Raw genomic sequence first — 23,680 nt, 5'->3', positions numbered from 1 at the left:
TGGACTTGCACCCCATGATCCCTCTGTACATCAATGCTCCTAAGAGTCCTATCTTCACTGTATACTTTCCCCTTGCATAAAATGCTACACCTCACATTTGTCCAGATTAAACTTCATTACACTACTTGAGGGACATCTGTAGACACGTTTGCTGTGTATTTCTCAGTGCAAAAGGAACTAAACTTCAATATTACTTCTGAAATAAAACCAGAAATTGCTTGTAATACTCAGCAGGTCAGGAAGCATCGGTAGAGAGAAAAACAATGTTAATAGCATAAACCAGTTCTGAAGAAGGTCCATTGACCTGAAGCATTGTTTCTCTCTCCATGGATGCTACCTACTTAAACAAGCATTTTCTGTTTTTATTTAAGATTTCCAGCAACTGCAGTTTTTGGCTTTTCAATAAAGCACTATGTGAAGGCAAGTCTTGTCTTTATTTGCACAAGCACCCAATGTGAATATGCAAGAAAACATAGTATATAAATTGCCCACACCCCCATCATCCCTAATAATCAGCATAAGCCTGTATATATAAATAGTATGCAACATTGTCATTAGTATATTTACCAAACTCACATCAAATCACAGGGTGATATCAAAATGGCAGCAAGTCACTTAAAGCGTGAGGAATCTCGTGTAGCTTATAAAGAATCATTAAGAGACTTTCCTTGTAGTAAATCCACAGAAACTAAATTAATGGAAAATTAAACTTGAACTTTTATTTTTGAAGTATTATTGTAACAGTGCATTATGAACAAAATAACTAAAGATCTGCATAACCAGGTCCACAAGTGAGCAAATCTGATATCACAGTACCGTCAGTAATATTTGATTCGTTAGGAATGTGCAATTATTAAAATATGGAAAATCTTACATTAATACAATCAGCTCCACTTAGTTAATCAGCAGCACCAGCTTATCTATTTTTGTGCAGAAGCTTAGACACACATTAGACACACAGGTGATGTAGTGATGGAAACTGGAATTACATTTTTCAGTACAATACCCAGTAGGGAACTTCATACAATTTCTCAATCTATAGAATATTTAGATACCAAACTGTAGTGTTCAAATAATATCTAACTGTTGAGAAAGATGGATTTTAAAGGCTGGATACAAGCAGATTCTGATTAAAATTATTTTTTGAAAGGAATTGAATGGAAAATATTTTTAACCAAAATATTTTAATCAAAATATTTTACTATGATTCAGAAGCATTTGGATATCACACACACACACACACACACACAAGTGTGAAGGTAATGTATTATTCCCCTTTTATCAAATGAAAAACATATTTGGTTTACAAATTGAGACAAGCGTATTATGGAAATCCACATACACTGGTATCCACCCTGCAGTGCTGCACAGAGCACAGATTCTTACAGCATTCTTGACCAGGGAAAGAAAATTAGTAAAAGTTTTACTGAAAGATACAGAATCAAAGAATAAACTTGAGACGTAACAGTTTATCAGCTGGCTGAATGGATCTAGCCTGCATTCACATGTACCCTTCAATTCAGTAAACTATACACTCTACTCACAATGCAGATACTTTCTCATCTGGTAACCTGTCACTTTAACTATCCACCCCATTCCCACTCCAATGAAGCCCAATGGAAGCTCATAGAACAGTGCCTTTCTTTCCACAAGTCATTACAGCTGTCCAGGCAGCATTGAATTAAACAATTTCAGATGATTCTTCTTTTGCTATTTATAACTCCTTTGGGCCCATTTTGTTTCCTTACTTGTTCAATATTGCCAAGTTGGTTGGGCAGGCACAGTAGTGTAGCAGTTAGCATAACACTATTATAGCGCCAGCAACCCAGGTTCAATTCCGGCCACTGTCTGTAAGGAGTTTGTACGTTCTCCCCATGTCTGTGTGGGTTTCCTCGGGGTGCTCCGGTTTCCTCCCCAATTCCAAAGACGTACGGGTTAGGAAGTTGTAGGCATGCTATGTTGGCGCCAGAAGCATGGCGACACTTGTGGGCTGCCCCCAGAACACTCTACGCAAAAGATGTATTTCACTGTGTGTTTCGATATACATGTGACTAGTAAAGATATCTTGTCTTAATTCTGACGAACGTGAGGTGATGCATTTTGGGAAGGCAAACAAGGGTAGCATATACACAGTAGGGCCCTAGGAAGCATTGATGAACAGAAGGACCTTGACGTACGTCTAAAAATGTTTGAAAGTCACAAAACAGGTAGATTAAAGCGGTGGGGAAGGCATATGGGACACTAGGAGCAACAAACAATCTGCTGGAGGAACTCAGCAGGTCAAGTAGCATCCGTGGGAAGAAAGGAATTGTTGATGCTTTGGGTCAAAACCCTGCATCAGGACCCAAAATGGCAACAATTCCTTTCCTCCCACAGATGCTGCTTAACCCACTGAGTTCCTCCAGCAGGTCGTTTCTTGCTCCAGATTCCAGCATCTGCAGTCTCTTGCGTCTCCATACAGGACGCTAGCTTTCATTGGTCATGGCATAGAATATAAGAGTTGTGATGTCATTATAAAACATTGGTTAGGCCACACCTGTTGGTATTGGTTTATTATTGTCCCGTACCGAGGTACAGTGAAAAACTTGTCTTACATACAGATCAATTCATTACGCAGTGCATAGAGATAGTACAGGGTAAAAACAACAGAATACATAGCAAAGTGTCACAGCTACAGGGAAGTGCAGTGCAAGTAGACAATGGTGCAAGGTCAAACAAGGTAGATTGTGAGGTCAAGAGTCCATCTTATTGTATAAGGGAACCGTTCAATAGTCTTTTCACCATGGGGTAGAAGCTGTCCTTGAGCCTGGTGGTATGTGCCCTCAGGCTCCTGTATTTTCTACCTGATGGGAGAGAAGAGAGAATGAGCCAGGTGGGTGGGGGTCATTGATTATGCTGGCTGCTGCATCAAGGTAGCAAGAGGTATAGACAGAGTCCATGGAGGGGAGGCTGGTTTCCATGATGTGCTGGGCTGGAGTATTGTGTAGTTCTGATTGACGCACTACAGGAGGGATGCGATTGTGCTGTAGAGGGTGCAGGGGAGATTTACTCGGATGTTTCCTGGATTGCAACATTAGTTATAAGGCAAGAGTGGATAGACTGTGTTTGCTTTCCTTTGAGGGGGAGGGGCCAATGGGTGACCTGATGGAGGTATATAAAATTGAGGACATAGGGTAGGTAGTAAAAATATTTTTCCCATGATTTTTTTGGGGGTGGGGGTGGGGGTGGGTGGATATCAAAGATAAGAGGGCATAGGTTTGTGAGAGGCTCCCCTCCCCCAACACGGGGTGGTTGGAGCCTGAAGGCAGGTACTTTCATGACAGTTAAGCAGCATCTATACAAGTACTGGAATCACCAAGGCATAGAAGGCCACAGACCTGGTGTAGGTAAATGGACCAAGTGTAGATAGGTACAACAGACAGCATAGACGTGGTGGGCCAAAGGGCTTGCTTCTATGCTGTAAGACTATGATTCTCAACCTTGCACTATCTTTTGCCATTCTCCTGCCCTAAATACCATCACAGAACTTCCCCATTGTTCTTCCATCATTCCTTCACCACCAGAGCTTCCACAACCTTTTATAAACAAAACTTACCTGTTAGTTTAGACCTGCAGTGTTAATGGTCAGAGTTACGCTACAGGTTGTGCCTGTATTCATAGCATTTTCTGTTTTTTTTAATTACATAATCTAGTCCCAATTTTAAAGTCCTATATCTTCATTTTCTATGATTTGATCTGGTTTATGAATAAACTGTAAAAGTCATGGAGTAGGAAGTTCTATTGAATGGCATGACTGGGTTTTAGAATTAAAAACTTTCACTGATTGGCAACTGTTACAGATGTACAGCATAGCTTATTGATCGAGGCTACTTGGTGCACAGTACAGCAATTGACCCAGTGCATGCCTGATATTGCTGTTGCAATATTTCTAGTGCAAATACATTCTTAGGAAATGGTGTGGGTCTTCGACACAGGAACAGGTCTTGGCCTAAGATGGTCCAAGTTAAGGGACCTCAGGTGCAGTCAGGGGGTTGCACCAGTGAGTGAACCAAGACCTGGAACTTTCAAACATGGTCCCAATATCTTCAATCTCAAAGGCAAGTTCCTATTTCGTCACAAGGAATACAAAACAAAAACACAAGTCGGGATACAAGGCTGACCAACCAGGAATGTTGTAACATTCACCATGATCATTGGCACAGGTACTCAGCTCCTATGACAACGTTTCACTGACAGTGAAAAACACCATGGCAGGTGTGACAATGCAAGAAATCAGTCTGTAAAAATATTTCTGTAAAGCAGTGATGCAAAAGGTCCCAATTCAGAAACTTTACACGCGCAATACATTGCACAGAATTCATATTAGAAAATATGGTCCTCTGTCATCCCCTCACAAACTGATGCGGGGTCTCCGCACAGAAATATTTTCATTCATGCTTCATAGCAACGAAGAATTTTTTGTTCATACTTTGGCAACAGAGTTAGGTTGACACAGCCTGAGTAATTGAAAGATTCAACACAGATGCCATAGCACAACTAATGGTTCAAGGATGTAATTACAGAGCAACAAATTCACAAAGGCAACACACACAAAATGCTGGAGGAACTCAGCAGGTCAGGGAGCATCAGTGGAGCGAAATAAACAGTCACAAAGGCCATTTTAAATTTTGACATCATACTTTATGGACAAAGTTCACACAAAAAGCAGGCATAAATGCAGGATAATTTTTAACAACAGTCATTTGAAAAGCAGCTCAATCATGAAATTACAAAATGCATAAACATTTATGTTCCCACATATTTTTGTACATAACATGCACAAGGAAATTAAATCTGTCCAATAGGTAGTTGCCTTCATAATGTGCAGCCACAATGATTTTTCTTTCATCCACTTTGCTACATGGATCGAGGATGGCCCCACCATAATGATGCTCCTGAATTCTGTTGTATATTCAGATCATGCACATTCACAATGCAGCTAACAATATCATGGTGCACACAGAATGACTAGTCAATTTTCTTTTCTACATGCAATCAATGCAGCTCTGCTGCTCCTTCCTCAGTTCTTCCCTGTAGTTTATTTCCAAATATTTATTCAGTTCCCCATTGATAGTTATTGACTCATCTACCTGGCAGCCTGTTCCAGGTCACACATCACTGCATAAGAAGAATTTTTATCTTCTGAAATCATTGTAGCTGATAAAAGGTAATTGCCTTGGAGACAGTTCCAGGTAAATTCACCAGATTGATTAATGGCGGCAAGGGACTAACCCTATGAAGAGAAATTAAGGAAGTTTGGCATAATTTAGAAAACAAAGGAGGTAACTTCATTGTGGGAGAAAAGAAGATTCTGAATGGGATTGGTGGGGTGGACACAAAGGAGCCATTTCCTGGACTGGATAGTGTAGGTCCAGGGGGCACACCTCTAGATACGAGGCTGGCAGATAAGGAATGAGATGAGAAATATCTAAATTTAGAAATATTTAAATGTCTTCACCCAGTAGTCCTCCAACATCTTTATTTAACTGAAGTCACTTATGGCATACTTGTAAATCCTTGCATCCTCTCCAAGAACTTGACACCCTTCCTCAAGTGTGATGCCAGACTTGAACACAATACTCCAGCTGCAGCCCAACTAATGTTACAAAGATTTAGCATGCTTTTTTTTTGTAGTCTATGCCTTTTGTTTCTAATGCCAAAAATTCTGGGTTACTTTAAAAAGAAAATATCCTTTCATTTTATTCTGGTTGTCATCTTCAAAGATGTGTAATCACAAGGATCCTGGTGCAATTAAGCACTTTAGGCAGCTTAGCCATACTACCATTCATGGTTTACTATTAGAATCTGCCCAGAAGCTATATTAAAAAAACATTTACAGCTGAATGTCAACAGGAGCCAAAAGCTAGCTACTGTGTTTTTCATAACACTTTAGGGAGCTGAACACAAAGCTCAAAAGCAAAAGTTGAGGTAAAATACCACATACAATACTCATTTTAAAGACACAAAGTTTGCCATTTGGTGTCTGAACACCCCCAACAGTCACATAAATGCTTGAACAAATTATCAGTGTATAAAATTAATACAATATACGTGGGAAATATCATTGTATTCTGAATTGACTGTCATGGGACTATTATAGAAAGAACATTATTTTGAAGATGCAATGATTGTAACATACAGTTATTAGTCTATTACATATACGAACAAACTATAAATACATCCAACCAATTTTTAAAGTACATTTAGCCTATGATTGGTATGTTAAAACCAAGGGTGTAGTGTTCCCAGGATACACAGATAACTTCAGTTTTTTCTGAAGCAAAAGAATGTACGAGTTTCATTTTCTGGTTCTACTACGTATTTCAGTTTTCCAATCCACATTATTTTATTGCTGGTGCTGTTTTTTTTTTCACTATTATCTTATCCATTTCATTTCGGAAATGCTACCAGCTGAACATTTAACATTTCCTTATCTGTGATTTTACCAGAACTATTTTAACTTAATATGAATGAGCTAGCACCTGCATTAAAGTAGCAGACACAGGAATATAAAGCTAATTATCAGCAATATTAATTTCTGGACTCCAAACAACATAAAAAAAATTTTTTTGTTAAGAACTGTTTACTGTAATGTTAAATGCTAGTATTTTCTCCACCTCAGTATAATATGCACAGCATAAAATTTAATAAATATAATTTTTTACGACAAAATATGGAAAGTACTCAAATATCAATACCATTCCTTGTACCCTTTAACTCTAGTACATACTATGCCTAACTTTCAAACTGCCAATACATCACTGGTTAAAATTTTTTAACAAAGATATTCTTCACATTCATTTCATCAATTTCCTATGCAATTATGCCACATTTACTTTACAACAGCAGCACAGACGCAACTTTGTTTCACTAAACAGTTTGGAATAAAGTCAGAGTCATGTAGCATGGACACAGGCTATTCAGTCCACCACATCCACACCATTCTAGTGGGCAACCTTCCATATTAATCCCATCTGCCAACACTTGGCCTGTAGCCCCCAACACCGAGACAATTCAAGTGTTCATCGAGACATCTCTTAAATGCTGTCAGTGATTCCGCTTCCACCACTCTCTCTGGCAGTGCATTCCAGGTACTCACCACTCTCTGGGTGAAAAAGGTCCCCCTCAGAACCCCTCCAAATTACTTGCTCCTCACCCTAAATCTATGCTCTCTTGTTTTATTCACCTCTGATACGGTGAAGAGTTCCTGCAGTCTACATTCTCCATACCCCTCAATTTCATAAACAGTAGCTCAATCATGTCCCCTCTTACCCTTCTCTGCTCCAGGAAAAACAGACCCATCCTCTCCAGTCACTCATTATTACAACGTTCCATTCAAGGCATTTTGGTGAATCACCTCTGCAGCCCCTCCAGCACTATCACATCTTTCCTATGGTGTGGTGACCACAAATGCATGCAGTACTTCAGCTGAGGTCTGACCAAAGTTTTATAAAGTTGGAGTGTGACCTCCCTGCTTTTGTAATTAGTGCCCTAACTAATGAACGGCAATATTCCACGCCTTCTTAGCCACGTTATCTACCTGTGTTGCCACCTTCAAGGATTTTTGGACTTGCACACTGTGGCCCCTCAGTACACCCTAGGCCCATTCATGGCATATGTCCTGGCCTCATCAGTACTCCCAAAATGCATCATCTTACATTTATCAGGATTAAACCCCATCTGCCATTTCTCAGCCCATTTCACCATCACATCAGTATCACCCTGTAGCCTGATGCTACCCTCCAACAGCTCCGCCTATCTTAGTGTCATCTGCAAACTTGGAATAAATTAGGAGTCAGGGCCCAAGCTGACTCTAGAATGAAGCAAAGCACCAACATCACGCTGGAGTCAGCTTAAGTACTCACTCTGGAAATGCTACATTGATACCACTGCTGCAATTGCAAGTATAATCCTACTCATCTTTTCTCCAATGAAAATAGATTCCATTCTTGTTGAATTGGATACAATTCTTATTCCCTTTTTTGTTAAGATTTTCCATGTTACAATTACAGTGACCATAAATATAATACTTCATGTTTTGTTTTGGCCATGACCATAGATCAAGACAAAATGTTCTAAATGATTTTGCACTGCTATTTACTCAACATTACTTTTAATACTATCGACAAGAAAATTCACCTTTTCTGCAACACATTTGCACCTTCCTAAATCTCAATTTATCCAAAAACTTAACTGTCTCAATCTGATCCTGCATGCAATCCTGCTCACTGGTTACTTCAGTCTTTGGTAATCTACATTAGCTTCTAGTCCCCTTCCTTCATTTAAATGCATTCTTAGCTTCCCTTATTATTGAGTTATTTATCTATGTTAAATGGTGCTTTTTAAGATCAATATGTTATTGTAGATACTCCTTACCCGTAATGGTTACTTTCAATATTAGCTGTGATTTATTTGCTCAATCACTATAAACACTCAACTGTCAGCATGTTCATAAACATTTGAAAAATGCTCAAAATCAGATCCTTTAGTCTCATTAACTAGTAGAACTTCTTTAAAACAAAATGAATGCCCTGATTCCTACTAACCATAAAATTAATGTCAATTTACATATTTACATAAATTCACACAAAGTTCAGTATGATCATAACTTATTAAGGTTCATCACATTAACAATTAAGTAGCTCAGAGTTTCTAAATTAACACCAGCTTCTTCCACCATGTTCCTTTGTTTGGCAAACTGAGACTAGTACCACTGAACTGAAGGGAGAAGACAGGGAAAACTCCAGGCTGCTCCTCTACATTTGCTTTAAAACAAATGATTATGCAGCAGCATTGGCAGACACCTTGGGTCAGTTGGACATCTATTCCCCTCTCTCTGCTCATAAATGATGTTCAGCAAAGCAACTAAGAATTTGGGAAACAAATAAATATAAAACCTCCAATAAGATACAAAGGCCACATGATTATGTAAATTCTAAAAGGAAAATGTGTATGAAAATGAGAAACCATTTTTCTATTTAACTGATAGAAAGGCAGTTACTTTTTTTAAAAATGATAAATGAACACTTTTTCAATTGTTGAACAGTGAAGGATCTCCATATCACATCGAAGTAGTACTGCAGTCATTGCCTTCAATGTCAAAGAAACACTTGTTGTTTTTAATGTGCCATTCTTGTGGAATAGGTACTTCAGACTGAGATAATGTTTTTCGTCTTAACCATCGCTCCATGCACTGTGCCACCAGGGGGCGGTTGTCAACTTCAAATTTGTTTGCAAATAAACTGTCCCTTTGAACAAGCCACTCCAGGTCTCCCAACCCATACACACAGATGTTGCGAACATAATGACCTGAGGGAAACAAAATAGATGAAAAAGGCATCTTAATTTATGCACGATGATAGCAGCAGCACTACAATCATACGGTCTCAATTTAAAAATTAAACTCTATTTGTCTCCAACTGAGATGTACAAACACCAATGTTAATAGATTGATGCGCTGCAAAGGAGGAAGATTTCTCTTTTCTGTAAGGTACAATAACATTGCAAGGAATTATGACTTGCAAAAGGTCCACTGGTCCTGCCCAAAACTCAAAAAACTCATTACAAAGCAATATGCTTTTCAAATTTGACTTCCAATGATGTGTATGAAAGGCTGCTTGAGAGTAAAAAGTGTCGAGACTGGAAAGAGGAAATCTCAATATGCCTGCGTTAGAGCCTGCATGATGTTCCATATCCTAACCAAAGCAAAAACGTCTGTGCATTGCCCTGATAACTGTATTGACTGTAAGCTGACACCAGTATGCGTTTACTGTATTTATAGAAGGGAATGAGTTCTATTTATACCACGTCTTTCACAAATTCATAATATCCCAAAGTTTGGTTAGCCAATGACTGTGAAAGTGTAATCAATGATAAATGTTTTAAAATTATTCACACTGTGCTTCAAGACTGCAATTGTTGTCCATCCCTCATCGCTCCACAGACCATGTAAGTGGGAAGTTAAGAGTTGACTTCACTGGTCTGAAGTTATTTGTGGTGCCCTTGTATGGCCCGAGTTTTTTCATCAATCTGGTCATTTTGTGGTCACCATTACTGACACTGGTTCATTATTCCAGACTTATTCAATTACACGAATTTCAATTCTTCAGGTCAATGGTCCAGGATAGAACACAAGAACTAGAAGGAGGAAGCCATATTGCTCCATCATTCAATAAGGTTACACCATATTTTATTGCAGCATCACTTTTCTTCACTGACTACTGCTTCATTACATTAATAACCAAAAATATATCAATCCCGGTTGGGAATATACTTAATGATCAGTCCTCCACACCAACATCCTCAATCCCTCACCGTTTACAATTTTTTTTCCTACCAATGGATGACCTTAGGTTTTTTGACATTATATTCCATTTCCCACATCAACACCCATTCAAAGCCCAATTACGTTTCCCAGAAACACCTCTACATCATCCTCAAGATGCACACAAACTTGAAAGCAAATTTGGATCTTCTATATTTGGGCTCTTCATCTACATCATTGAAAGAGACAGAAAACAATTGGCACCCATTGCTCTGGCACTCCCAGCACCAATTCCTGCAGTGCCCCATTAGCCACTGCCTCCCTACCAGGAGGAGGCCCATTTTCAGTCTATCCTCAATCTATCCAAGAATGTCACCTCCAATCCAATTTGCTTGAATTTTGTTTAATGACCTCTTGTGCACCAGATCAGCCATGATCCAATGAAACAGCAGAACAGCCTTGAGGTACCAAGTGGTCTATTTCTGCTCCTGATCACAATTAGTGTCTTCCTTTGTAATTTGTATGTACCTTATCTAATGAAGGTCCAAATACACCACATCCATTGATTTGCTTTAATCTGTTCTGCCAGTTACAATGCCAAAAAATTCCAACAAATTTTTCCAATGTGATTTCCCTTTCATAAATTAATCTGGAATTGGTCCCAGTAATGGTAACCTTGAAACTACCACATCAGTTACCATCTGATTCACCAAGATCTTTCAGGGAAAGGCTATCCTGTTTGACATTTAAATTATCCCATATATAATGGGAAAAAAATAAGTAACATGATCTCGCCCTCATGACAAACTCAGTCTTCACTACTCATGCAATTTATCACACTTGTTTTAATAGACTTGGTTACAGATCATGGCAAAATGTAGTCACTCTCCTGTTGTAGTCCCATGGGTTACATTATATCACATGCATATGTTATGCAGATGTATTTCTGTGTGTGCTAGATACTGAGTTTGGAGCACATTTTTAAAAATAAAATGCAATAAGTTTATCTGCATGTAAATCTATGCACATTAATTAAACCATTCTATTTAAACCAAAGTTATTTGTGAAGCTTGCTTCAGACAAAAAAAATTGCTTTCTTGACACATTGATATTTCTGTTGGAAGAGCTCCACCTTGTGATGAGGTAAAATATGTTGTCCGGGTACTATGTGTGGTGAGGGAAGAGAAACCTTCTGTTGTGTGGAAGAGAATGCAATCCTACATTAAATGAAAAGTTTTTTTTTAAAAAAAAGCAAGAAATTGTAAGTAGATAGTATTCAAAGGGTGTCCCCTTCACACAAGTCATTTGAAAGTTATTGGTTTGAATCAGCAGACAATTAGCAAATGGTCATAATGGCAATAGGGTTTTACTATAAGAGTAAAGATGTTATACTACAATTATATAGGGTCATGGGATCACACCTGGAATATTATGTACAGGTCTGGTCTCTGAAGAAAGATGCTTGTGATAGAGACAGTTCGATAGAGAATCATCAGATTGATTGTGGAAATTGGTCTACGGGGAGAGATTATGCAGAATGAGCCTATACCCTTCAGGGTTTAGAAGACTAAGAGGTGATCTCATTGAAAATTTTTATGAGGCTTAACATAATAGCTGCAAGTATGATACTTCCCCTAGCTGGGGTGCTTAGTGCAAATGGTCAGAGTTCCATAATAAGCAGGAGACACAAGATGCTGGAATATGGAGCAAAACACAAACTGCTGGAAGAACTCAGCAGGTTGGGCAGCATCTGTGGCGGGCAATTGGTAATTAGTACCTGGTTTATTATCATCACATGTACCAAGATACAGTGGCAGTCTTTGCTTCCTTCATCTGGATTGAAATTTGGAGCAACTTTTGCTTTTTGGAGCAACTTGTTGATGAGCCCACCAGGGGATCGGCTGTTTTGGATTGGGTGCTGTGTAATGATCCGGAGGTGATTAGGGAACTAAAGGTAAATGAACCATTAGGAACTAGTGATCACAAGATGACGGAGTTCAGCTTCAAGTATGAGAAGGAGAATCTGATAACTGGTGTATCGATATTTTAGTGGAACAAAGGAAATTACAGTGGCATGAGAGAGGAGCTGGCCCAAATTGATTGGAAGAGTAAGCTAGCTGGAGGGATGGCAGAGCAGAAATGGATAGAATTTCTAGAAGAAATAAGGAAAATGCAGGATAGATATATTCCAAGAAAAAAAGGTTTTGAATGGAAAAAAGGCACAAATGTGGATAATGAGAGAGGTTAAGGCTAAGATAAGAGCAAAAGGGAGGGCATACAAGGAAGCAAAAATTACTGGGAAAACAGAAGACTGGGAAACTTTTAAAATCCTGCAGAAAGAAACTAAGAAGATCATTAGGAAAGAAAAGATGAATTATGAAAGTAAGTTAGTAGATAACATTCAAAAGGATAGTAAGAGTTTTTTTTTTAAATATATGAAGAGTAAAAGAGAGACACGGATTGATATAGGACCAATCGATAATGGTGCAGGAGAGATTATAATGGATAATAAAGAGATGGCAGAGCAACTAAATGAGTATTTTTCCATCGGTCTTCACTGTGGACGACATCAGCAATATACCGGATAGTCAGAGGTCTCATGGAATGGAACTGAGTTCAGTTAAGATTACTAGAGAAAAGGTGCTAAGAAAGCTAAATGGACTAAAGACAGATAAGTCTCCCGGACCAGATGAGGTGCATCCCAGGGTTCTGAAGGAAGTGGCTTTAGAGATTGCAGAAGCACTGGTGATAATTTTCCAGGAACCGATAGACTCCGGTATGGTTCCGGAGGACTGGAGGGTCGCAAATGTAGTTCCGCTGTATAAGAAAGGTGGAAAGGCAGCATAAAGGAAATTACAGACCTATTAGTCTGACGTCGGTGGTGGGAAAGTTATTAGAATCGATCCTCAAGGATGAGGTTATGGAATACCTAGAGGTGCAAGGCAAGATAGGTCCAAGCCAGCATGGTTTCATGAAGGGAAGATCCTGCCTGACCAATCTATTGGAGTTTTTTTTGAGGAAATCTCAGGTAGGGTGGATAAGGGAGAAGCTGTAGATGTTGTGCATTTAGACTTTCAAAAGTCCTTCGACAAGGTGCCGCACAAGAGGCTGATTAATAAGATGAGAGCTCATGGAATTACAGGTAGGATATTGGAATGGGTGGAGCATTGGCTGGTAGGCAGAAAGCAAAGGGTGGGAATAAAAGGATCCTGTTCTGGTTGGCTACTGATTACTAGTGGTGTTCCGCAAGGGTCGGTGTTGGGGTTGCTTCTTTTTACTTTGTACATTAATGATTTAGATGATAGAGTAAATGGTTTTGTGGCTAGGTTTGCAGACGACACCAAGACAGGTGGAGGAGTAGGGAGTATTGAGGAGACAGGAAGGTTGCAGAGAGACCTAGATTAGAAGAATGGGCAAGGAAATGGCAGATGAGATTCAATATTGAGAAATGTGCCATTGTACACTTTGGGAATAGAAATAAACGGGCAGATTATTATCTAGAAGGAGAGAAAATTCAAAGTACAGAAGTACAAAGGGACTTGGGGGTTCTCGTGCAGGATACCCTAAAGGTTAACCACCAGGTCGGATTGGCAGTAAGGAAAGCGAGTGCTACCTTGACATTCATTTCAAGAGGTATAGTGTATAAAAGTAGGGAGGTGTTGATGAGGTTCTACGGGGCACTGGTGAGGCCTCATTTGGAATACCGTGTGCAGTTTTGGGCCCCATATCTTAGGAAGGATGTGCTGATGTTGGAGAGGGTTCAGAGGAGATTTAGGAGGATGATTCCCGGAATGAAAGGGCTTACATATGATGAGCGTTTGTCGGCTCTTGGACTGTACTCACTGGAGTACAGAAGAATGAGAGGGGACCTCATAGAAACATTTAGAATGTTGAAAGGAATGGACAGAGTAGATGTGGCCAAGCTGTTTCCCTTGGTGGGCGAGTCCAGGACCAGAGGGCACAGTCTTAGAACTAGAGGGTACAGGTTTAAAACAGAGTTGAGGAGAAATTTCTTTAGCCAGAGGGTAGTGAAGTTATGGAATTCTTTGCCACGTACAGCAGTGGAGGCCTGATCATTGGAGGTGTTTAAGGGGGAGATAGATAGTTATCTAATTAGTCAGGGTATCAAGGGATATGGGGATAAGTCCAGAAACTGGGGCTAGAAAGGAAGTTTTTTTTTCTCATGGACATTCCCCCATTTCTTTTTTTCTTTTCCCTTTCTTTTCTTTGGAGCAGACTCGATGGGCAGAATGGCCTACTTCTGCTCCCTTGTCTTGTGAGCTTGTGAAAGAGTAGAGGGATGACAGCCAGTATAAAGAGGTGAGGCAAAAGGGGAATAAGCAGTCAGTCTTACAGGACACAAGTGAGGAAGGTGATGGATCTTTGGAATTCTCTACCTAGGAATGTTGTGGAAGCTCAGTCACTGAGTGTATTCAAGACACAGCTGAACCTGGACATTAACTTTCAATGATGTAAAAGGACACCCAAGTCCCTTTGAACACCAACTGCTTTCAATCCCTTGCTTTTTTTTTGTAAATACTTTTCACTTATTATAAGATAGCAATCTAGTCAAACCACTTTTTGTGACCTCCTTTGCAGCCCAGCATAAACTAGTATCAAAAAAACACAGCTGGCATTCTCTTCCACAACAAAGGGCTTCTCTCTCTCGCCACAGATCAGTACCCAGGTGCAATACTTCACACCTTCACCAGGTGGAGCTCCTTCAATAGAAGGCAGCATCTGTGAAGAAACCTTCACAAATAACTACGTGATAAAAAGGTTTAATGTGAATAGATTTACGTGCAGATAAGCCTGCTGTTATCTTTGTTCTTAAAGACCATAAAACCTCAATGTACTTTTCAGAGAGATTCTTCCACCAGGTCTCCCCTGCGTGTTTGCTTGTGCTGAATTAAGACCTCTGACATCTACAGTTCTGTGTGACTCATTCAAAGGCACGACATTCGGGAACTTGTCTGAGACAAGTTCGCATGGTTAGTGATTTCAGCAACCTCCAGAGGGTGAGTAAGCGTAAGTGTAGCTTAGATCAGTAAGGGCAATAACCACAAGATTGTGACATATTGATAAGGACAGGGCCGGAAAGGTAGATGTAAAGTGCGATTGCTGAAGGTGCTGGCCATATGATGAGTCGTAAATGCATCCCAGATTAGCCACGAGATGTTGTGACTTTGTACGAGTCACACAGAGATTGAAGCTGTAGTTGTAACAGGTCTTTATTCAGCAAATCAAGAGGACACAGAGGAGACATGGTGAGAGAATCTCTCCAAGGAAACTGAGTTCTGAGTACATTGAGGCTTTATACTCTTTAAGAACAAAGATATCAGCAGGTGATTGAATAATTTTCAATTGTTACAATTACAGTTTCCTTCTATAGTTCTGCTATTTGTGCACTATGCACCCCTTTCTGTGCCTGACACCTCGTTCTCTCCTATAAGTATTTCCATATCGATTCCAATAATAAACAAAAGACAAGGAATGGAATGTGTTAAATAGTGTGCAAGCAGAGCCACAGAAGGGCTATGTACAGAGGAGAATTGGGTGCAGTGCAAGTAAATCAGGGTGTAGGGTGCAGGAGGGTATATTAGAAAGCAGCCAAAGATATATTAGTCATTAATACTAAGAACCACCAGCTTTCTCACTATGTGCAAACTGACAAGAAAATTTCTTCTAATTGAAAGATATTCCATTAAATAATGTAGCACCCATTGATTCTTTAACACTGAAACCTGACATTAACTGTGTGACATCCTGGTTTTGCACAACTGTAAATGTAGCGGTTAGCGCGATGCTATTACAGTGCCAGCGATCAGGGTTCAATTCCCGTCACTGTCTGCAAGGTGTTTGTACGTTCTCCCGTGTCTGCATGGGTTTCCTCCGGGTGCTCCGGTTTCCTCCCACATTGCAAAGACGTACAGGTAGGTTAACTTGGGTGTAAAATGGGCGGCATGGACTCGTTGGGCCGGAAGGGCCTGTTACCACGCTGTAAATAAAATTTAATTTAAAAACAACAGATGAACATTAATCCTAATTGGACTACACGGAAATTTCCAGGATGGGATCAGGGATAAGGTCAAGACTGGCTATCCTGTCACTAAACATATAGTTAAGGGCATATTTGTTCTGTCAATCAATATTTGGGGTGTCTGTGGATCCAGAGAGCCATCCCAAGGCAGTGGTGAAAGAAAGCGTTTTTGGGTGTCTAGATTCCCAACAAAGGTGTTTGAATATTAAGTGGTCTTGTCAGACAAGATGTGCTCCCATTGTGAATATGTAATGATATCTTTACATATGGAATATTGAAGTAAGCTGTGTAATTGTAACTATCGAACCTATTTATGTGATTAAAGAGTACAATCTCTATATATTCTTCCACCAGGTCTCCTGTCCACGTCTCTTTGTTGTGCTAAATAAAGACCTGTTGCATCCACTCTGGTCTCCATATGGCTTGTTAAAAGTCATACACAACTTGCCAAGATCTCCTCAGCACTGTCTCATTAATCCAAACCCCATCATCTGGAAGGACAAAAGCTAGAGTGACATTGGAACACTAAGTTGCCTCCATCCTGAATTGTCATATTGCCAAACCTAATCTTTGCTGGGCGAAATTCCTGAAACTCCTCACATAACAGCACTGTAGGAATACTGCAGTGATTTAAGAAGATGGTGCAAATTACCTTCAAGAATGGCACCAAACTTCAGCCTTACCAGTAAAAAGAAAACCCTACTTTTTTAAAAAAATTAGTTGTCACGAAGCAAAACATTACAGAAAATCATCTGGGAACATGCACAAGTTTCCAGGGAATTCTGTGGATCCATGCTAGAGTGGTACGTACTCAGAACTTGATTAAATTCTATTTGTCTTCCCACTCATGCTTTTAAATTAACAATACATTTTGCAGAAGATAAAACCAGCTAGGTTTTCCTATTATGGGTACCGAGAAACACAAAGGTTCAAAAAATATCCAGAGTGAGATGTGTCGTTGACAGGCAAGTTTGCACACTGACCTCATCGTTGTGATTGTGCTTGGCTCTGGGTATGTGTGGGAGAAGGGGCAGGAAAACATTCATGGTAAAAGCTCTAATTCCTTATCAAGTAAAATTTGAAGGGAAGCAAACAACCAAAAGGAGGTCAAAATGGCAGTTGAGGGGGTGGGGGGAAGAATTATTTTAAGCTATCATCCATAGATAGTTTTGCTTGAGATGGCACTGAGGAAGGTGGCTGTGTTTACCATTCAAAGGCACCTTATACACAATTTTTATTTATACTATCTTTATATAGGATATTGTTTTAATGCTTTTGATGCAACTGCACACTCTTCTGTAACTTGATTTCATACTTCTAACTTTCCCAGTTCTTTTTTTGTCTTACTTCCTGATCAATCTCCATTTCTTTGGTCTTTATAGTGGCGGCAACCTCTCACTATACTTGTCAGTGTAAGTCTTGCCGATGGAGGTGGTATGGGGATACCTAATCTCCTCCTACCAAGAAGGAGATTAGATATCATTAAACAACCTCCCTTCTCAGGAACAATGAAGAGAAAATGGACTAGCAACAAGAGACTATAACTTGCAACAACATGGATCTTGGTCTTCTGCAAGTGCCCATTCAGAATCCCATTTAAGAAGAAAACATAAGGAAATAGGAACAGGAGTAGAGCACCAGGCCCAAGCCTGCCCCAGCCCTCGTCTCCTCCTCTGTATCACTTTCCCATAGCACTCGATTTCCTGACCTCAAATAATTTACCTACTTCCTCTTTAAATATCCCCAATGACCTCACCTCCACAATCCTCCTAGAGAGAATTCCAGAGATTCACCACCCTCTGTGAAAACACATGAAGAGTCCAGATATAGGTTCTTGACCCAAAATGTTGACTGGCCATTTCCCTCTGTAGGTGCTGCCTGACCCACTGTGTTCCTCCAGCAATTTGTTTTTTTTTGCTCAGGGTTACAGGAATAAGTATATTGCCTATCACACACAAGATTACTTCCAGCTAGTTACAAGCAAAGACAGGACCAGAGACAGCAAAAGCATTTCTTGACTCCCAGGATGAGGTCCACATTATGAGCTGGTGAAAAACTGCTACAAGCATAGACTTCACATACTCATGACAAAGACATAGGAACATCCTCCACTGCTGCTCAAGAGCTACTGAATGTCCCATTGCTCAACCACCGAAAAGTTCACCACATGTGATTATAGCCTGGATGCTAATTAACTCTAAAGCACTGATAACTTAGGAAGTCCATGGAACTATCACTCAAACTACGCTGATCACGCATTCCCATTTCTTGACCACAAACCTTAAAGTATATAAACTACTTGTGGTTATCAAATTAGGAAAACAGTCAGTATAGACTGTTTATACTTTGAATCTGAAGAAACTTGGTATTAGGGATAGACAAGGCTGACATATCTGTAAAATAAAATTGTGTCCAGCAGAAATATCCTTGGTGTCAGACGAAAGTCTTCAAAATCCTCAAACCAGGGAAACCTTGCAAAAATCCTTGGAGCTGCATGCAATCATCTTATTCTCAGTGTCATACTTCAATGCCTCATCTCAAAAAGAATCTGTCTAATTTGCGAGTCAACCAGCGTCCCGTTACCAGCTGGGTTTGGAATGGTCAAAATACAAGCAAGTCTTTACTTCAGCAGCAAGGAACGAAGGTCGGTGTTCCTTTTGTGCACCTTTTCCGATGCTTACGTTAAGGTGCTGCACTCCTCAAACCATTGAAGACATTGTTAATATCAAAGTCAGAATGAAGGGTCCAGTTCAGATGAAGGGCCTCAACCCAAAATGCTGACTGTCCATTTCCTCCCCACAGATGCTGCCTGACTCAGAGTTCCTCCAGCAGTTTGTCATTTGCTCCCGATTCCAGCACCTGCAGTCTCTTGCATCTCCACTTTCCCTGTTAATTTCAGCAGAAGTTTGTTTCTGACTGAGAGGCAAACTGTTGTAATGTTTATCCCGCTGTTTCCCATTTAAGATCAGCTATGTGGGCAGTGACTGGAATCTTAAAATCAACACATTGTGAATGGCTCCCTGTCCTAAATCACAATGACCCACTATGAATTTGCTGGAATCATTCCTCAAAATACAGCTGGTAGGCGGTCAGTCCCACTTAACAAGAATGTAGAATTTTCCCCATACAAAACTCAAAATATGCCAACCTTACTGATCCACTGCAAGAAGTCTTGGATCACAGAAGTCATCCTCCAATACATTTTGGAAGAACTCATGGACCCACTACAATATGTAAAACCAGTACCTTATCCAAACCCAACAAAGGAGATCGTTGGGTTTAACCTACAGTGCAAGGTTTGTTTGACCCCAAATCTTGTCCATATTGAGGAAGGAAGATGTGGCTACTTAGTGTAAAAGCAGCAAACCAAGGACATTCAAATCAAGCAAATTAACACTTATGAATCCCATGTTCCAAATCCTGCTTTTCGGGAGGTTATCTGTGAACTCCATGTAGTGACCACAGATATCATCAGCCTACAGCTCCAGTTTCCTCTTCTAGTACTCCACATTTTTTAATTTCAATTTTTATTCATCTATGTTTTCATATTGACTAGTTTGCTCTTAATTTTTCAAATATATTTCAAGTCAAATATTATTTTCCAAAGGTTTTACTTTCAATATTTTTTTCTTCCATTGTACCTTTCTTGGCTCTATAGTCATCTTCTCAATATTGGTTTACAGCAGGCCAAATTGTGCTAATGTAATTAGTACATTATGCATGTCAGACACTAAACTTGTCATAAGTTGCAGCAAGTCAGGTAAAAATTAACAGTGCAAAAGCTATCAAGGCTGACCTAGCCTTAAATCAGTGGGACCTTTTAATTGGCAAGTGCTGAACTAGATAAAATATACAGCTTACTTGATGTTTTAAGTTGTCCCTTTATAACTAACATCTAGTGACAATAGCTTGCTGGCAACATTCATCCAATATAGATGCCTCTCCATGGATAGCAAAGTGGCAAGGAATCTATGACTAATTTAAAAAGTTTGGAGTGTTATTACTTATTGATCCTGAGAGATCAGCACCTGGCATGCAGTTGTTGAGTCAACGGTAAAATCCATGTCTGATCTTAAACAGAATTTGTCAATTCCACGAATCAACCTCATATAGATGGCAATATGTTTTTTTTTTCCCTAACAATAATATAAAATTCTGACTCTGGAACTTTGATCAAAATCTATAGATTAGGTTATACCACCAGTTACTGCAATTGTTGTCTTCTGGTTCAAGTGTTACAAAGCTACACAGAAGGCTGATGCAATTTCAAAGGACAATGTGCAACTGAAGAACCGGAAGAGGTAAGAAGTGTTTGAAGACTGTGCAATGAGCAAGGGACTCAACTATTTCATCCAGCTCAGAATGTTCTCTCCTGACCATAACCTAAGTTTTTGTGTGAAGATTATGCTTCATTCAGATCCTAACTACAAACACTACAAGGTCAGAAATGATACAATTTGCTGCCTGTCAATAGATGTTATGAACTATTATACCAACATAATAATTTATTAAATTGAATAATTGTGTATTATTACAATTTTTGGGAAAAGTACATTACACACAGAGGCCTCAAGACCAAACATCTTTTGCAAGTGCCTCAAGTTCCATGCATCACCATGTTGAAGTGTCTCCTGCCTAAGATCATAGTTTTATATTTCATATTTTCTTACAACATGAAGGCCAATCGAGTCTATGTCAACCCTCAAAGCAATCTCATTCTCCCACATTTCCCATTAAATTTCTTCTCTCCCATGAATTCCTCTTGATTCCTCTACCATTAGGAGTAATTTACATAATATTTAACCATCCAGCATATCTTTGAGATGTGGGAGGAAACCAGAATATCTAGGGACAGCCACCAAGTCACAGGGAGAACATGCAAACTCCACACAAATAGCACCCAAGATTAGGATCAAACCCAGGTGCTAATACTCCACAATAACCTGCGATGGGCTAAATGCTGGCAAATGGGTCTAGACTGGCTGGGGCATCTTGGTCAGCATGGACCAGTTGGGCCGGAGGGCCTGTTTCCGTGCTGTATAACTCTATGAACTCTACGCTGTGCCATTGTGCCACCTTACTACAAGGGTCCTTGTAGAAGAGCACAGAGTGCACAGTCTCCATCTGTAGCAACACACATCTTTGGTATTGGAATTGGTTTATGATCATCACATGTATAGTGAAAAACTAAGTTTTGCATGAAATCCTTACAGATCATTTCAAGACACAAGTACTTTGAGGTAGCACAAGGGAAAAGCAATAACAGAAGGCAGAATATAGTGTTACGGTTACAGTTACAAAGAAAGCAGGTAGACAAAAAGGCAAGGCAAAGGCCACGATGAGGTATATTGAGAGGACAAGATTTTATTATGTAAACAAGGTCAGAGGTCACAGGCAAGAATCAACATAATTGAATCTCAAATGTGCACTGGAGATTAATTAGCTAAAATGCAAGGATGAACAATTCTAAACTTCATGCTGTTCATATGACCAAGAGTGTCCTACCTGCCATGGTACTGGCTTCCTGCATTCTGCAAGACTTTTTAAGGTTGGAAAATCTCAACCTCTAATGTTGGCTTTACACTTTGAGATTCAATGATGAGACAGCCTGGCTGTCAGTCATGAAGTTCTCCATATCAATCTGGCTAAATCATCAAATTACTGGGTTTGCTGATGAACTTTCTTCCAATGTTCCACAATAATCCTAGGTTTCATCAACCTGAAGGCACTCCTCCTACTTCAAGCCTTCATACCTCCCCCCTCCAGCAACGAAGTCTCTATATTCACAGAAGCATTCATTTCAGCTTCCACATGAAGACCAATTTTAATCTGCACTTGCTGCTTTGCTTAGAACTCCCAGTGAAAGTGTTGCCATTCTGCAGTGAGTTTACCTTTACAACCATTGTGGGCCACTGTAGCCTGGTCCAGCCATTTAATTGATCGTACACTGCCTTCCCACTCAGCACTGGGATCTGCTCCTGGTGCATCTGTTAAGAAAAAAGAGTGCTGTTTAGTGAACTTAAATGAAATACTTCTTCCTAATCCTGGAATTCAAATTGAACATACTTAAAATAAATACCAACTGGCCCATTTGAAATATATTGGAGCAAAAACAAACGGTTGGAGGAACTCAGTGGGTCAGGCAGCATCTATAGAGGGAAATGGACAGTTGATGTTTCAAGTCAAAACCCTGCATCTAGACTGAAAGAGTAGAGGGGAGATAGCCAGTATGAAGTATGCCTGACCAGCTGAGTTGCTCCAGCAGTTTGATTTTTGCTCCAGATTCTAGCATCTGCAGTCTCTTGTGACTCTGAAATACATTGGAAACGTACTATTGCATTAGTCCCACTCCAGACAGGTTAGTTTGCAATGAATGTCACAACAGGTACAACTTGGTACTATTGAAAGGTAGTTTTATGTGCGTGCTGGAAACAGATACAAGTAATTTACTTGGCACCTCCACATTCTCTTTATCCATGCTTGAATATGAATTGGTAATGCTAAAGGGCACTGATAACTTGGGAGCTGTCTGGAGATCCTCTATACACAAGAGGCTTGACATTTCTGCATTGCATTCCAACCATGATTACTCAAAACAAAGACCTTTTTGACTTTTCCCATACATGGTTTTCCTTTAGAGTTCATAAGCATCAAAACCAATGTTTTTGCAGCTTAATGGTAAAATGAACTGTAAAGTTATCAAGGGCAATTATCTTTTTTTTAAAAAAAGGAACCATTACAAACAATTGTCAGCTTACTTCTTATGTTCTGAAGGAAGTAGCTGTAGAGATTGCGGAGGCTTTAGTAATGATTTTTCAAGAATCAATAGATTCTGGCATGGTTCCAGAGGACTGGAAAATTGCAAACGTCACCCTGCTATTTAAGGGTGCGAGGCAGCAAAAAAGAAATTATAGACCTATTAGCCTGACATCGGTGGTTGGGAAGTTGTTGGAGTAGATTGTCAAGGATGAGGTTACGGAGTACCTGGAGGCACATAGGCCGAACTCAGCATGGCTTCCTTAAAGGAAAATCCTGCCTGACAAACCTATTCCAATTTTTTTGAGGAAATTACAAGCAGGCTAGACAAAAGAGATGCAGTGGATCTTGTATATTTGGATTTTCAGAAGGCCTTTGACAAGATGCCGCACATGAGGCTGCTAAACAAGATAAGAGCCCATAGAATTACAGGAAAGTTACGAGCATGGATAGAGCATTGGCTGATTGGCAAGAAACAGAGAGTGGGAATAAAGGGATCCCATTCTGGTTGGCTGCCGGTTACCAGTGGTGTTCCGCAGGGGTCCGTGTTGGGGCCGCTTCTTTTTACGTCGTATATCAAC

General features: G+C 39.8%; 1 protein-coding gene across 2 annotated transcripts in view; it reads right to left on the bottom strand.

Annotated features, from left to right (window-relative positions):
- LOC127570177 (N-acetyllactosaminide beta-1,6-N-acetylglucosaminyl-transferase-like) overlaps positions 1-23,680 on the bottom strand; it is a 113,461-nt gene that overhangs the window by 69,882 nt on the left and 19,899 nt on the right. Inside the window, exons 2-3 of one of the 2 annotated variants that reach the window (XM_052015433.1) lie at positions 22,235-22,330; positions 4,665-9,348 (exon numbers count right to left, since the gene is read on the bottom strand). In XM_052015433.1, coding sequence (XP_051871393.1) covers positions 9,101-9,348; positions 22,235-22,330 — 344 coding nt within the window. In that variant the 3' untranslated portion in view covers positions 4,665-9,100. Of the gene's footprint in view, positions 1-4,664; positions 9,349-22,234; positions 22,331-23,680 lie in introns of those variants that run through there. The other variant, XM_052015432.1, reaches the window with a different exon arrangement.

This window comes from Pristis pectinata, chromosome 5 (genome assembly GCF_009764475.1).
Source record: "Pristis pectinata isolate sPriPec2 chromosome 5, sPriPec2.1.pri, whole genome shotgun sequence".
Taxonomy (NCBI): domain Eukaryota; kingdom Metazoa; phylum Chordata; class Chondrichthyes; order Rhinopristiformes; family Pristidae; genus Pristis; species Pristis pectinata.
Note: the sequence above shows the minus strand (reverse complement) of the source record. Positions and strands in the feature narration are given on the sequence as shown.